At 33.9% G+C, this 17,418-nt stretch overlaps 1 protein-coding gene across 7 annotated transcripts in view; it reads right to left on the bottom strand.

The window, feature by feature from the left end:
* Positions 1–17,418, bottom strand: part of Nav3 (neuron navigator 3) — a 784,611-nt gene that overhangs the window by 56,645 nt on the left and 710,548 nt on the right. For all 7 annotated transcript variants that reach the window (XM_005374355.2, XM_005374353.2, XM_005374354.2 and 4 more), the window contains 4 exons: positions 14,269–14,457; positions 10,081–10,133; positions 5,302–5,325; positions 2,421–2,498 (listed from right to left, as the gene is read on the bottom strand). In XM_005374355.2, the coding sequence (XP_005374412.1) occupies positions 2,421–2,498; positions 5,302–5,325; positions 10,081–10,133; positions 14,269–14,457 (344 nt within the window). The remainder of the gene's footprint in view (positions 1–2,420; positions 2,499–5,301; positions 5,326–10,080; positions 10,134–14,268; positions 14,458–17,418) is intronic.

Here is a 17,418-nt window from a genome sequence, read left to right as displayed (position 1 = left end):
TAGAGATCACATATCTAACCAAAATGTAAAATTTATCTGTAGTCTGAACAAATTAATAAACAAAGAGTTGCTTGGCTAGTTCAGGTGCAATGTGAGATTCTTAATAAACAGACTTATCTTTGTCTCCATATAGAAATTATAAATTAAAAAAATATATATATTCTCTGTTTGGAGCATATTATGGTGTTTCAGTTCTTCACGACCTGTGTGAAGATCCCCAGCACCAAGAAAATAAACAAACGAATGAAAGAAGCTTTGCCTTACTATTGAAAAGTCCTGTTCAAAATGATTTGATTCAGTCCCTGTAGTTAACTTACTTTATGTATGTATATAAAAATATTTTCATATATTATGCAGACTACCAGCTATTAATTCAGATGAAAGAAACAAAAACCATTCTGAGTGATATTTACACAGTATTTCTTAGAAGTAAGGAAAAATCCCAGTATTGCCTAACTCCTCTGATGACTTAGTATCCTCTGTGAACTTATAGATCAAATGACAAAATGAATGAATGAGTTAAAGATGATTGAAGGTAATAAAACTATGTGTAGTTTAACATTCTGGAATATTTTATATTTTCTTAACAACACAAACATGAACATAATGATCAGTCCATTGAAGTCATGATGATACTATTAAAATGTTTAAAATAGCAGTGATATCAAAATTGTTTTATAATTACTTATACATGTCCATTTATAAGTGTAATCAATAAATATTTAATCTAAATGCAAATTTCAATCAATTGCTTTGCTGACAAAGTGGAAGACAATGATCATCTTCATTGCCTGAATCTTTTGACTTTCATCTTTTGACATTTTAGGTAAATAAATTTACCTAATGGTAAAAGGCTTTAACCATGTCTATTGCCACCAAAAAAGTGCTATCATTGGTGAATTAAGATTGAAATGCATAGGAAACTGAATGTTAGACACTGATTTTAAAAATGTAAATCTACATTTTAAAATTTGAAATAGTGATGTACTTACAAGTTGCAAAGACAGTACTGACAGGTCCCTGTAGCTTTCATGCAGTTTTTCACAATCTAATCTAATGTATAGGGTCTGACACGGACCCTTCCTTGGTGTAAATTAACAATGTACACTCTGTTTCCAGCATTACACTGTTGTTTCCTCGACAAATTCAGGAACCTTCACAGAAGTGTTTATACTATCATACACATAGCCTGTAATATAAAATTAACCAATGACCCTGGAATTATCTCTTTAAAAATATTCTCGGGAAGAAAATACTTTAATTAATTAACACTATTTTCTTCCACAATTACAAAATAATTCTCTAACACCTGATCTTACTTTTAAAAATCCCCTACAATGTGTGTAAACAAAAATTAAGTCAATCCAAAATTAATATAATTTTCCCAAATTTGAAAGAATAAAATCACTTCAAATACAATGTTAAAATGAGTATGTTGGGACTAACGTGACTTGTTTCCTGTGAATTTTATTTTACAAAATAATTTTTACTCTTAGGATGTCTCATGAAAATCATCCACCGTGTCATGCACCTGTTCACTCTTGGTGTGTCACGCTTGGTCTAGAAACCTGCAGATCTCCACAGAGGAGCAGAGAGATTGGGATGGTAAGGCAGGCTGCAGCCCTGAGCTACACAGAAGAGCAAACTACTGCTGACCAAGGGCTGCAGGATATATGGCAAAATAGCAGGAGCGTCCTTACTCCTCGCTGTTGCTTCTTACATTATTGTTCCTTGGGAACATTATCGTTCCTTGGCATAATGCCATATGCTCTCCTTTATTATTCTGCACCTACTCTGAGAACTCTCCGGCATGCGGAAAGACAGTCAATAAACGTTAATATAATTGATGGTCTTTGTTGACATCATTTCTGTCATTTTAAGCTGCTTTGGTGCCAGTACAAGTGTTTCCATTTTAAACTGCTTTGAGAAACCTGCCAAGGTTTTTTGAGAGAATTGAATCTCATCTACCATGTAGCTTCTCCACCCATACTTTGATCAAAGTTAATTTTTCAGACTGTGTTGTATGCTTAACTAATTGTTCAAACATGGAGTTAATGGAGGCGGGAAACACAAATATTCTCTCTTCCTAAGTCAGACACTATCAACCCTATTATGTTATGGCTTGGGAGAAATTTACGTATGGAGAGCAACAAAAATAAGAGACAAGACAAGGAGCAAATGTTTATAACAGTTGCTATTGTTTGCAATCCAGTATGGTACAAAATACCATTTTAACACATTTTGATTCCTCTTCAGGTTAGATTTACATGTCATTACTGAATTGGTAGCAAAGTTGGAATTCATCTGACTCCTACTATTTGGTACCTATGTCTACAATTTTGGACACTTAAGATCTGCTAATAAAACTTTCCTACTTTACTATATAAAAATCTATTGTGATATATTTTAAAGCAACTTACATTTGCTGAGAGTTGAGATGTGAGAGTAGCAACTTTTTCTTGGGATGCAACCAGCTCTCTTCTCAGTTTATGGATTTGCTGAATGCAATTCAAAAAAATTAATTCAATATACTAATAGATTATTAAACTCATAATTCAATCCAAAACAGCAAGTAATATATACAGATCCATTAGCCACGTCTGTTGCTAAACATAAAAGATATGAACACCAGCTACACAGCAGTGATCAAATACCAGTCAGGAAAGAAGCAAGTGTCCAGCTTCAGAGTTGGAACTCAGATCTTAAATCCTTCCACTTCCCATCCTCCCTCCATAACTCCTGAGGTAATTCAGTTCATTGTTTCTTTTCCTCTAGACAATTGTGGTAATAAAATCCAGGTACAAACCTACATTACAAAATTAAGTAAACAATCATACACATTGTACCTTTTCATTTTGGAATTATTTTTGCTTGTTTATTTGCAAAAAGCCCTCTATATTATTAGACAATCTTGGATCACCTTTGAATGTGTGCATAATTTCAATTATCTGTAGTCTGACAACTCCTTTAAAACTGAAGGATATCCTAAAGCATTTGAAAATTTGGTTTAATTCAACATTCTATGAAAAATGTTTCATAGAATGGAGTCATAATGATTACTATAAAAGCATTCCCAAATATGTATTGTAAGGTTTTTTATTCAGCAATTTGCCAATAGCTTCAGGCACAAATGCATTACAGATATCCACAGTTTAGAATTAAAAGGAAGTCCCTAAAAGGGCACAAGGAGATACATTGACAAAATAAATATTTTTAAATGTTTGCCTTTTTCAGTTCATATGTTACGCAAAATTGAAATATAAAAAGATGAGGGAATATCACATAATATTTAAAATTTTGATATAAGTATTTTCTACAATATAACCTAAATATATCATGCTGTTTGGAAATTTAAACAGTGATTAAAATGTAAACTATTTACAAATATAAGACAAGATTTGATATTTCTTGCTCAAGGAATTTCGGTCATTTAAAATGCCAAACTTTTTACTACTTTTTTTTTTCCATAAACAAATGTGCTATTGTTGGAGTTGGACTTCTGGAATACTGTCTTTGTTTGCAAAAGCGTGTTGACACAGTTCATTAACTGTCTTTTCTCCCCTTGCATAATAGATTTTGTGGAAATGAAGTGGTAGTCAACACTGAAAGAATTTAAAAAGGAAGAGAATGCACAGCTGGAAGCAGAGATAGTAGACATTTATATGATTTCACCAAATACTATTCCATTTCATTTTTATTTTCTTTAAAATGACATTCCTAGCCTCAACTAACATTTGAGCTACATACGTGGAGTGACAACTAAAAATAGTTCTAGAAAGTAGAGCATCTGTTTTATTCATAGACCAATATAAGAGAAAGAGACTTTCTCAAATTAATACTCTCTACTACATGATTCTAATTCCATTAATGTATAAGCTAGAAACTGCAAATTAATTTAAATTGTGTTTTAAAAAAACAATGACCCACTCTAGAGTAAAAGTGATAAAAAGGCAATTGGACAACTATTGTTAAAGCAAATAGCTGAATCACGTCTATACCTCAGTAGTTATATTATGGCTGACATTAGAAACTTTGGTATATGAATGTGATGTAAAGAAAACTGCCAAGATTTTTAAAAATCAAATTCACTGTTTAGTAATTATAAAGATAAATTTTACACTCAATATTTTTTCCAAAATTTTGAACATAGGATAAATTTTACTTTCAAAGCTGATGAAATAAGACTTGTAAGGAAAGGAGTTCTTTTGCAAAGGATGTTACCAAGCACTTATTTTCCCTGTGATCTGGTTGCTTCAGTGCAAACCTATCAAAGAGCCATTACTTGACCTTCAATAAAGTCCTAATTAAAGTTTTCTTTCTTGTCTTAGCCAGGCTCACTTTTACACAAAGGTAAAGAAAAAGAATGTTTATCCAGGTTGCCATTTGATCTGTACATGATTGTAACCAAGCAGATATTTGAGAAATGTGTGTGATGAGAATAATATACTGTTATGGTTTGTGTCTGCATGTCCCTCCAAAGCCTCTTGCAGTCATGGGGCGGGCTTCTAGAGTTTCTGATTGATCCATGGTTCAGTGCTGGAATTATGGATGTGAGTGCTACACCCACCCTAGGGTGGAGAGTTTGCATACATTGTAAGGGAGGGAAAGGGGCTGCTTGCCACCTCTCTCCCCTTTGCTCTTGTTGTTTTTGCTATCGTCTGCCACCATGAACTGTTGCCCTCTACCATGTGCCACTCTGTGTTGGAGCCAGCCAGTATGGACTGAAACCTCCACAGACTGTAAGCTGAGTAAACCTTTCCTTCTTTAATTCTGGGCGTCAGGTATTTTGTCTCAGCAACGAGAGAAAAGTAACCAAGACGTACCATCCAAGACATAAAAGATTGATGAAAGGCCCTGAGGTCATGGCACAAAGTAGATGGACCAGGATGCTGGTATCTACATTATGGAGGCCTGGTGCCTTGATTCCTTTAATCCTATGCAGATAATCTCACAAGAAGTGGAACAAAGATGGTAAGAAAATAGACAAAACTGTGGCTTTCCTACTTTATAGCTTATGCATTCATCAATACCTAAAGAGACAAAATCACTGCAATTTATAAGATGTTGAGCTAAGACTTAATAGAGAATGACAGAGGGAAGATTGTTGCTAAAGCTTTCCTTTCACTGTCTTTGAAGGAGCAAGGTAATACCTAAGACCATTTCATTTATCAACTAGCTAGGTTCTAGCTGCAGTTCTGTAGTTATACTATTATATCACAGAGCCCTCTACTGGTGACAGCACATATTTCATCAGAGATGAAAACTAAAATACTCAAATATTGAAAGGTTACAAGATTTTACCTCTGAATGAGCCTTTTCTTCAGCCTGTTAAAGGTAAAAAGAAAGAGAATTTTAACTATGTAAATTGATGCCAATTCACTAGACATTTAATTAAGTAATTATACCTTTAATGTTTAAGTAATTATACCTTTAATGTGATCAAATATAGTAGCATAAAATGCATAAAAGTTTAAATTACTATAGTAACAACAGAATCCTGCAGGATTTAAAATGAATATTACTCTGTATGTGTAAAGCATGAAGCACTTTAAAATATGAATATCTTAATCCATGGATATGTAATGTGCTTTAAAGAAATGATAGACTTTAAGACTAAGATCTAGATCTTAACATACTGTTTAAAAATTATGTTCTAAAAATCTAGGAAATATTGTACACTTTCATATAGATCATAGAAAATGGACTCGATGAATTTACATAAGGCCCTTTAGCCAAGATTTAGGAGTAATAACTTTATTCTGTGATTTGCGTATTATGAAGAATGCCAAATAGAGCTGGAGGAAAAACTGACCTCTGTTGATAATGACAGAAAATAAAGGTTATTAGTTCCTACTTTCTTGTATTTCCCCGAATGTTTATTAAATAAGTGTACTGGGCTGTAAGTCAGCAAAATACTAAAGGTCGAGCATTACAGTGGTGATGAACGCAAACTCCGGTCTTTGTTACACAGCTCCTGGAAATGTGGCTGGGTGGGAACAAACTCCCGGGATGCTTTTGATGTAGGTACAGGAAATTTCTAGCTGTTTTTGTTTTCTTCATGTTGGGCTGCAAAATGCCCGAAAATGGTTTCCGTGTAACATTATATTTGGGAAGCTGCTGCCCTCTGGGAAATCCTGGACAACACCTGTCTCTGATGGGCACAAGTGTGGTCGTTGCTCTACAGAGAACCGAAGTTGGAAAACAATCTCTGATCCACTTTCTCTAACCTTTTGATATTTCCTGATTAATTGATGCAAAATAACTGAACCACTTTTTATTTCTTCTTCTTTAGAATATATAGGATAAAGAGTATAATTACCAGGATATATTTCATGAATAAGCATTTTTCTTTACCCTAGTTTTACCTTTTTCATATTTTCTCTACCTTGAAAAAAGTGTCATTTGTAATATGGCAGTTAGGTTAAAGCATGGTAAACTGGTAGAATATTAGTAGTCCTTGTAAGAAATCTATGTTTAAGAGCAATGTTGACCTGCACCTTGAATGTTTTACAGCTTATTTTCAATTTTTTAAGTGAGGATTTTCTTTTTTAAAATTCTAATGATTTCAACACTTTTTTTATTCAGAAGCAAGGAATTTCAAGTTAAAAATTTAATTCCCTTATGCAATGAAAACAGCAAAATTAACTATGATAATTACTTTTCCTTGATTCTTGCTGGGGTTATTGCCATTTTATTTGGTCCAAATTGTGTGCCTTGTTGTTTTGGGATTATGTTAAATTGGCTACAGAATCAATAAATAATCTGTATGTTTGAAAAAGAGATTTATTCTATTTAAAAAGGGGGAAATATTATCACATTTTTTCATTAAAATAGCCATAGGTTACATATATTAAGAGAAAACATAACTGCTGCATATTAATTAATATTAATTCTATATTTTTTTCTCAGAGCTGATTTTTAAAACTACAATTTTCAAGAGTCCTTATCTTTGCCCATTTTCTGCAGTTATTAGTACTGGATAGGTTTCCTACCAAGTTGAAGCACTAAGTCAGAATACTATTATATTTCTTTCATTGGCTTAGGTATGGAGTTAATGATATTGCGATAGAGTTTGATTACTGTCATTTTAATGTTGGTTTTGAATTAATACCAATATCCTGCAAGATGGTAAATAATATAACACATCTTTCTTTAATAAAGTTATATCAGTTGATTCTTTATCCTATAAGCCATTAAATGTTCATTTACATGTCACTCAAGTTTAATAATTAAAGAATACTTCTTTGGCATTGTCTAAGTTAAGCAACATGTAAAGGAAATGCGAAATCAACTGATCACGCTATTTACTTTCAGGAAGTCAATATAAGTTAGTATCTATGCACATTATGAGTCCAAGGCAAATGTAATCAGTTGAAATAGCATTTATTGTATAGTCCAAATATTTAAATATCTAACAGGATCAGACTTGTAAAGAATGAAAAGGGCTCTAGGTATTCACAAAAAGAAAACTGCACAGTTTTTCTAGTGTATCTTTGATATTTCTAGGCTTACTAGAGATATCCAATACTCTTAAGCCTATTATATTTCTGGTTTAAGAATATTTCTTAAGAGCCAGGTGTGGTGGTGCATGCCTGCAACCCCAGCACTCGGGAGGTTGAGGCAGGAGGATCACTGTAAGTTTGAGGCCAGCCTGAGCTACATAGTGAATTCAAGGCCAGCCTGAATTACATAGTGAGACACTGTCTTAAAAAACATAACAAAACAAAACAAAAAAGTAAAACAAAAGAAAAAGAGTAAGGAATATTTCTGTTTGTGGGAAGAGCAACAGAAATGACAGTTATTGACTCAAATGTACTATAGTGTCATGAAGAGAGGAGGAGGAGGATGGGCAGAAGTCGTGACTTCCCTGAATACAGTGCCAGCATCTACAATGGCATGGACCTGGAAGGCTCCATCTCAGTGGGACTGCCCATCGTGGCACTTAGAATTGTTGACCTACACAGATATGCATTTGTTCTGCTTAATTTTTTTCACATTATACACTTAATACAGTACTTCTTTATGATTTCTGGGGCTGGGGATTTAGCTCAGTGGCAAAGCGCCTGCCTGGCAAGCGTAAGGTGGTGAGTTCAGTTCCCGGTACCGGAAAAAAAAAAAAAAACAAAAAAAGGAGACTCCAGCACCTTCTTTATGATTTCTAATTACCTGTAGTGTGTGGACATTCCACTTCTATTTTTCTATACTTTAACAATTGTTTTATTTCTTTTGATGCTGGTTTTGCTTTGATTTTTGTGAAAGGCTCTCACTATGCAGTCCTAGCTGGTCTTGAGCTCAGTGTACAACCCTGGCCAGCCTCAAAGTCCTGCTTTTCCCTCCTCAGCTTTCCAATTGCTGGTATATAGGCATGTGCCATGACCCTTGTTCTGGTGACTGACTTTTTGATTAACATGTATTAATTATATATATTACTGGGCTTCAGTGTGGTATTTTCATACATGGATGAAGTGTACATTTTTCACATCCTTTATCTACCCTCCTACAATTTATTATTATTATTTTTTTTGTGTGTGGTACTGGGGATCAAACTCATGACCTTGCACTTGCCAGGCAGGCACTTATGCCACTGAGCTATATCCCCAGTCCCCTTGTATAATGTTTTAAATGCACCTTTTCTCACTTATAAAACAGCACTATAAATTTAGGCAAATTAAAATAAAAAATTATTTTCCTGTCACAGGAGACACATTTGAAATAAGCAATAGCAATCTGTGGGTAGCAGTCACCACAGTAGCTAGTGCAGATATGGAACATTTTGTTTTCACAGAAAAGTCTACGAGACCCCACTATAATAATTTCTCGTTTGTTCTCCTCAAAACTATCCTTTTCTTTTCATGAGTCTTTCTGGGATTCATATGGAAGTTTTGTCCAAATATTACTGTACTTAAAATATTCTTATAATGATATTTCATAATTTGCTTTTATGTAGAGATTTAAATTACAGGATAGAGTTCCTCAACAAGAGGCAGTATTGACAGAATAGAAGAACATGGAATCTTAACAGTTTTGCTTTATGTACTTTCAACAGATTTTCACATTCTGTGTTTCTCATTAGATTCAAAGGTTAAATCCATCTAAACACTAATAATGTTCTCTCTACTTTTGAACTTATTAGCAATTTTAATCATTAAAAGGAGAAATGAGAGTAATACTGTATCTGCAGTGATGATTCTATTTGAATGTTCCATGTATGGCAGTAAATACGTATGATTGACTTATAAGCAAAAGGCTGTAACATTTAAAACTAATGGAAATGAGTGAAAAAATTAATATTGTCCTTAATGCTTAATTGTTCAGTGACAGCTGAAGGCTATGAACTTTTCACAAATCTTTCAGTACAGGATTAAGCATTACTCATAGTACTCAAGACTCATTGAAATTCAGTAAGCTGCTTTAAATGTACTTCGCTACTACCAGGGCATGAAGGAAGCTTCTTATAGAGCGTAAGTTCCTACAGACTTTTTAAAAAGATGAAATTACAGTTAATGAACAAAAAAAACCACCTCATTTTGGAAAGAAAAAGTGCTATAATTTCACCCATTGGGAGAAGAAGTTGAAGCACTGGTACTCCTGAGAAATAAAGTATTTTAAATTAAACTCCATTTCAAAGATACGTTTTTAAAAAGAGGCAGTTCAAAAAAAAAAAATAGGCAGTTCATTTAGGTTTTTACGCTGGGGCACCATATTCTCAGGAAATAACTTTTAAAATATAAAATAAAAGAGGAAAATATTGTAGAGCAATTAATAGGCATCAAAGAACCAAAGAAGGAAGTCAACATTATGAAATTATGGTAGATCTTAGTACATGGTGTGAAGGAGCCCATATCCTCATAAGTTCTATGAGATTCAGTGTTGCCTACACTCATTGTTTGCAGTAAGTTCACAGAAGTCAAACGAAACCACCTGAAAGGGCTGGGGGAGCACCTGCCAGCTTATCAGGGATCCAGGAGCTTCAATTATGCCCTTAACGTTTACATAGCATCTGTGTAAATGCAGATCTGCTGATCAGTTATCTGTGCACCTGGAACGGAGTAAAGCTTTTCCTTAACAGTCAGTACTTACTGTGGAATACAGAGAAGAAGTGCTGGAGACCAAGGACAACGAAGAGCCATGAACTGGGGAAAAGAAAAATGAATCATTAAAATAGAATTAAAATAATGAAATCGACCCATACCCTGTAGGCCTGTACTGAAAAAGTAAGGGATAGGTTGTTAGGGAAATAAAATAATAACAGCCAGCTATAATATTCTGATAATGACTCTGCTGTCAATTTTTTAGAGATTATAATATTAAGACATGAAAATATCTGATATTTTTTCCCAGAAGCACCTCATTCACTAAAATATAGAGAGAAGTTGACAAAAAGAGTCTGATACACATGATCCACACAAATTTAAAGCTGTAGAAAACCCCCAAGTAAACAGAAGATCATAGGAACCCAGATTAAAGCTGTCACAAGCTTTTAAATGTAAAAAATTCTATTTTATTTATTTAATTTCATTTTTATGCAACAAAGATATATTTTCAGAATTTGTTTTCATACATAATTCAAGGAAATAAGTATTTTATCAACCCGGCTATTTAAATGTTATTTAAGAGTTGATTGCCTGTTGTCCCAGCACTTAGAAGGCTGAGCCAGGAGGATCGCTGAAAATTTGAGGCCAGCCTGGGCTACAAAACAAGTTCAAGTCAAGCCTGAACTGCATAATGAGACCCTGTCTCAAAAAGACAAAAAAAAGGAGGGGGAGGTAATTGTGTTCTTTTAAATGCAAAATTAGTTTCATTAGACATTATAGTAAGATACAAATATTTCTTATTTCAAACAGCATCTCACAAAAAGTGAAAATGGAAATTGCAACCATATATATATACACACACACACACACACACACACACACACACACACACACCAGGCTAGGGATATAGCTCAGCAGCACAGTGCCTGCCTGGCTAGCACAAGATCCTGAATTCCATTCCAGGTACCAAAAAAGAAAAACCACCATGTTAAACCCCTAAATGCCCATTTTATATTTCAGTACTATACTTCTAATATATTAAATCCTAAAGAAGACTAACATTGTATTTTATTAAGTCTGCCAAAATTCCTTTTATTATAGAATAATACAGTTATTTTTAATGCATGCTTTAAACAGATATCAGCTGAAGAAACATATAATTAAAAAGTAATTACAATACAGTAATACAAATGCTAACAAGATCCTATGCTGGCATAAGAGAACAGGAGAGGTGCTAATCACTTTGTCTCAAATGGGCTGGAAAAGTGGATGAAAACAAAGGAGTTAATTTGAGACACCAAGAACCTCTTTAGGAGTGGTAATACACCTGTATGAATTCAATAGATAACCAAAGAACTACTTCAAGATTTCTAACTTGCATGAAAACTACCAATGTATGAAATGTGTGACATATTAATCTTTGAGTCTATTTACAAAAGGCATATTATTTTAACCTCTAATAGCTCTTATATGAACTAAGAGTGTTAGCAAGGTGTATCAGAGAGAATATAGACAACTCATCAGAAGATTTTATATTCATTCTTTATCTGCCACTTAGTATTTATAGGTCTATGACCATAAGCTTGGGGCTTAGTCTCCTCATGGGTGAGTGCTAGTGGTGGGCAAATTATCAATAAGGTCCTTTGACTCTAGTTCAATAATGTTTTAAATTTTTTAAAATGCAGAATTAGTTTCTTTAGCAATTTAAGATCTAGATCACAATTTAAGAAAAACAATAGTTCATATTCAAGGCAGAGATACCAAAAAGCCAACTTGCCTACTTAGGGTGGCATTCTGTGGCTCAGATGTTTCTAAGACTCATCTGTAGAGTGCTAGAACTTCCAGCACATAAATATCATTCTGTTTGTAAATAAGGGATTATAGAGAGACATCTATGTGGTTAGACATCTATGTGGACATCTATGTGGTTATTTTTAAAATGTTACAAAATGTTTTTAATTCTTCTGTGAAGATACCAAGAAGGGGAATAGCTGAGTCAAATGGGACCTCTCATCCTAGTTTTTTGAGGAATCTCCACACTGATTTCCACAGTGGTTGCACTAGTCTACACTCCCACCAACAGTGGAGAATGGTTCCTTTTTCCCCACAGCCCCTCCAGAATTGATTATTGGTTGACTTTTTGACGATAGCAATTCTTTCTGGGCTGAGATGAAATCTCAGTGTTGTTTTAATTTGCATTTCTCAGATAACCAATGCTGTTGAACATGTTTTCATATATTTATTTGCTATTTGTATTTTTTCATTTGAGATGTGTGTATTCACCTCAGATGCCCATTTTTCAGCGATATATGTGCACCCATGTTTATAGCAGCACAATTTGTCATAGCTAAATCTTGGAAACAACCTAAATGCCCATCCACTGAGGAATGAATAAAAAAGATATGGTGTTTTTATACAATGGATTATTACTCAGCTGTAAAGAAAGATAAACTAGAAATTTTATAGGTAAATGGGTGCAACTAGAGACCATACTCATAAGTTATATAAATCAGACCCACATGTGTAAAAACCGTATTGTCTCCCTAGCATAAGAACCTGAAAGAGCAAATAAGATACAAAGGGTACAAAAGATATTGTGAGAGGGAAAGAAACTGCCCAAAAGGAAAGAACAACTGGGATGGGGGAAAGGAGAAATGAAGGAAGGTATATATTATATATATATATATATACACACACACACACAAGATAGCTAAGATAATTATACTACAAATTTCTATTAGTTCATTGAAAGGAACAGTCAGTGTTTATATTGTTTGATCAATCTTATATACCTATATCTGGTAGTCTGAGCAACTACTCCAAAGATAACAATATGAAATACCATAACCATTGTTTTTTTGTTGCTGTTTTGTTTTGTTTGGTGCCAGGAATCGAACTCAGGGCCTTGAGCTTGCCAGGCAGGTGCTGTACCACTGAGCTATATCCCTGGCCCTTATAACCATTATTAATTTCCTATCATTTGATTTGAAATTCTGTATCATTTTTATTGTTTTTTCTTATCTTTAAAATAAACAACTAAAATATTACAAGAGGCCTGGCTATGAAGGAATGACAAAGAAGCAGTGGTCTTACCTTTCACGTTAGTTACATTTTCTCTGCTACACAGCTGAGTCAGGTGATTCACAGGGTATAATTTACTATCTGCCTCAGTGAAATCAATGGTTTGGTTACTATCTCAAAAGGTAGAGGCAATTTTTGCTAAAGGATTTAGTGCCAGCGTGTCAAATGTATAGTGATGACCTAAAAAACATGAGTCAATTTTCATAGCTACCTAAACTTTTAGTTAGAAGACATTTTAAATAAGAAGGTAGGAAGAAGAAGGAGGAAGAACAAAGCTTGCTTAAATTTATTCTGTAATAAATGTGAGGCTAGAGGCTTTCATATTGGTATGTTCCAAGATTTGGCAGTTTTTTTCTTCTATACATAATTCTTGTCTATGAAAGTATGGGTGTTTTAATGTTTGATTCTATTATAATGAGCTTGGATTTCTGTTTGGTTTCATTTTATCCTTAGATGATATGCTTTATAATATGTATGTCACATGTTTCCTTTATGAATGATGAATAAAAATCACTCATGAAATTTTAAAAATAATTATTAGCAATTTTTACATTTGAGGATAGTTTAGAAAACATATGTGCATTTAAATATCTAGTAAGCCTACGGAGTTTTAAAAATAGATTTACTGGAAGTATTCACATAGAACTGTACAATGATAAAGACATTTGTCTGATGAGGTGAGAATTTTATTGTCAACAGACAAAAACTGACTTTTAAAGTAAAATGTAAGTACAATGTGAGTTTTAATATGATAGAAGAAACTAACACCAGAGGGAGTTTTTGAGAATACAAATCAGCATGAGTAAGTTTTACAAGATAATTTTTCTGGTTTGTGTGCCTTTATGGTACTTTAACTGTGATATCAAACAAAACATTTACTGTAATATTTGATACATCTGGGAAGTCTCAAAAATTCTGTACCTTTCTGTATTAGGAGATTGGTTTCATTTTCTCAACTATTCTACAGCCAAGCATTAATGTATACAAATTCTGGGGTATTTCCCAATGATCTCCAACTTGAGGGTTCTCGAAATGAGAATTATATTTATTCATTTATTTCTTCTTTAGTAATCTTTGTTCTGTGATAGGATAGTTTCTCTTTCTGAGTTAAATCAAATTACCTCATGCCTATCCTGCTGCCCCTCAAACGTACCTTCTTCCATGCTGTCCCTGAAGGAGCCCGAGTGACTGATGGCTCGTGGCCTCTCCTCCAGGGAAGTGGCGCTCCCACAAAGTTGAGAGTCATCGTAGAGATCGAAGGAGGAGTCCTGGGCTGGGATGCTGTTGGAGCGCATCATGGTGGGCCCGGGAAGGTTAAACTGAGACAGGTTGGTTGGACTCACTGAAAAGACAAAGCACCCCAGCCTGTTACTCTGGAGTTTGAACAATGAAAATGAGAGGTTAAAAGATAGAAAACATTGATCCCAATTCTTGTAGAAAAATGAATTTACAACGTGTTTCTGATGAAGGCAGGCACAGAGTCTGTGAAACATTAACAACACACGTCATGGAATCTTTCTTTTCTGAAACTGTCCTGATAAGTAGTATGTCAATTTGTCAAGCAATATGAAACAAAACCACCTATGCTTCTCTCTGGCTTATGTTACAAATATTATAGTATGATAACCACCAATACAAAGAATATTGTGGTTGCTTAAATGTACAACTACACTGAAAACCTCAGTTTTGAAATATGGAATAAAATTAGAGCAGAAAAATCTGAGAATCACTTTTACTATGAATGCTTATATTTAGGAAAAGTAAATTTGTTTATGACATCTGAAAAAAATAGGCCAAACCTTTTTAAAATATGGAAGGAACTGCTAAATATTTTCAGAACCTTGGAAAATGTATGTCATTGGCTTGGATTTGGTCTGATACTTTAAAACTTGCTTTATTTACTTATGCGACATGGGCACTAAACTTCTTAATTCTATATAATTAATAAGTTTCACAGTAAGGTAAAAGAGTGTACATCAGGGTAACTAAAAGGGAGTCCTATTTGACAGGTGCTGCCTTGGTATTTCACATGTTTTGATGAATCATTGAGCAAAACAGCACAATTATATATTACAGTAAAGGAAACAAAGGACTGGAACCACATCCACATGTGCATATGGTAATATAATGAAAAGAGGAAACTGTGGATTTGCAAAATATAGAATCCATTGGAAGCAAAGAAGAAAGAATAGAGAGGAGAAGAAATGAAAGAGAAGGAGGAAGAGAGAAAGAAACATGTGGTGAGAGGAGAGAAGGGAGAGTAGGTATCTGTCCATTTTTTCTCGGGCATATTCCTTTAACAATAGCAATCATTAGTTACAGTTCGCTCTGGTTACTGGTAACACCCAGTAGGTCCATGGAAGGACATTCAAAACCTGAACATTTATGTTTATGGAGTTTTGACTAAGTTTATAATGTGAATTAAATGTTCTGAAATAAGTGAACTTTTCTACATATTTACAAAAGTATCATTTTAATATATTCATGTAGCGGTTAAAAGGATACTTCATTCACTCTTTGGCTTTGCATAATTGTTATCAAAATGATTAGAAAGGTAGCCAATTGAAATGTCTTCCTATAACTTCAAAGCACATTTAACTTATTGAATGTAAACATCAATGAAAATGATACGTTTTTAGGGAAATATTTGCATTTAAAAAGACTTTTGATGGTGTTTTCCAATGAAAATATACTATACTATTTAACAACGTTCAATTAAATTACTATCTATGAGAGGTTGCTCTGGTGCTGTGTTTGAGCTGAAAGATAAACATTACATAGACCCTGACTTCTAGAGTGGCCACTAAGAGAGGTGATGGGAAGGTGGAAAATTTAATACACAAAATATACAAAGAAAAATTATGTAACAGAAGACAACAGTAACAAAAAGAGGATTTTTTCAGAAAATCCTCTGAAAATAGTAAAGGGTATGTAAAGGGAATGTGAACATTAATGAATAGTAAAGGAACAGAAAATAGTAAAGGGCTTCCATAGAAGTTTTGCTTTCTGTGTGCTCCAAGAATGAAAGAATGAACAAACAAACAAACGAACGAACAAACAGAAAAGTAAAGCAATAAATATGACAGAATAAGTGGCCTCTCAAGCCTAGGAGACACATAAGAATTTCTCAATAGGAGAGAAGTAGATGTGGTCATCTATTAAGTTAAAGAAGGCTACTGAGCACATCTCACATGAATGACACATAGCAAAGCCACTTTTTAATTAAGGTTATAACCTTACTTGTGATGATCTGAGGAGTACAGGAGATGATTTGAGAAGAAATATGAACCGCACTTTTAAAATCTTCCAAATCACTCCCTACCCTTGCTTCTAGAGCTTGACATCAGTGGAGCTTAGGATGCTGCTGTTTTCTGTTTGTTTGCTTTTGTTTTTTTGAGGCAAGGTCTTGCTATGCAGTTCAGGCTGGCCTTGAGCTCACTTTGTAGCCAAGGTTAACCTCAAACTCACAGCAATCCTCCTGTCTCAGCCTCCCAAGTGCTGGGATTATAGGCCTGCGCCAGCCTCCCCCCCCGCTAGGATTTTTTTTTAAATAAGAAAAAAGTCCTGTCCTCAGAAGCTAATTTCAGTTTTGCTCGTGGAATCTGCATGTATAATTAAGTAGAACAGTTGAAAATTCAGAAAAAATTTATTTTACTTAACTTTTTTGGAGAGTGAATTTAGAAGTATGTTATTTCTAGATTTAAATAGTTTGTGTCATTGGTAAGTCTAGAGAAGAAACCAGAGAGATCACAAATACTTGTATATTTGTGGATTGTATTTTGTTATCAAAAATGATTAGAAAGGTATCCAACTGAAATGTCTTCCTATAATTTCAAAGTATATTTAACTTATTGAATGTAAACATTAATGAAAATGATACATTTTTAGGGGAATACTTGCATTTAAAAAGACTTTTGATGGTGTTTTCCAATGAAAATATACTATACTATTTAACAATGTTCAATTAAATTACTATCTATGACAGGTTGCTTTGGTCTTGTATAAAATGGATGCTTGAATCAGATGTGGGTCTCAACTGTGGCAGTCTTTGCTTCCATTAGTATAGAAGAAACAGTTCCATTCAGAATGGCTAAAACATGTATATGCAAAGAAAAAATTACTCAAGGTAAAAAGATGCTTGTCAGCAAAAGCATAGAAACTCTTTCCTTGCAATAATCATTCTGCACGCAAAGAGCCATCTACTGTGTAGAACTGGGGAAGTGTTAATGCTTTTGCATAATAACCTTTATGGCAATGTGAAAAATGAATATGAGCAATTGCTATTACTCGTGGGACATCACAA

Source organism: Chinchilla lanigera, unplaced genomic scaffold, assembly GCF_000276665.1.
Source record: "Chinchilla lanigera isolate Chin_1 unplaced genomic scaffold, ChiLan1.0 scaffold00004, whole genome shotgun sequence".
Taxonomy (NCBI): domain Eukaryota; kingdom Metazoa; phylum Chordata; class Mammalia; order Rodentia; family Chinchillidae; genus Chinchilla; species Chinchilla lanigera.
Note: the sequence above shows the minus strand (reverse complement) of the source record. Positions and strands in the feature narration are given on the sequence as shown.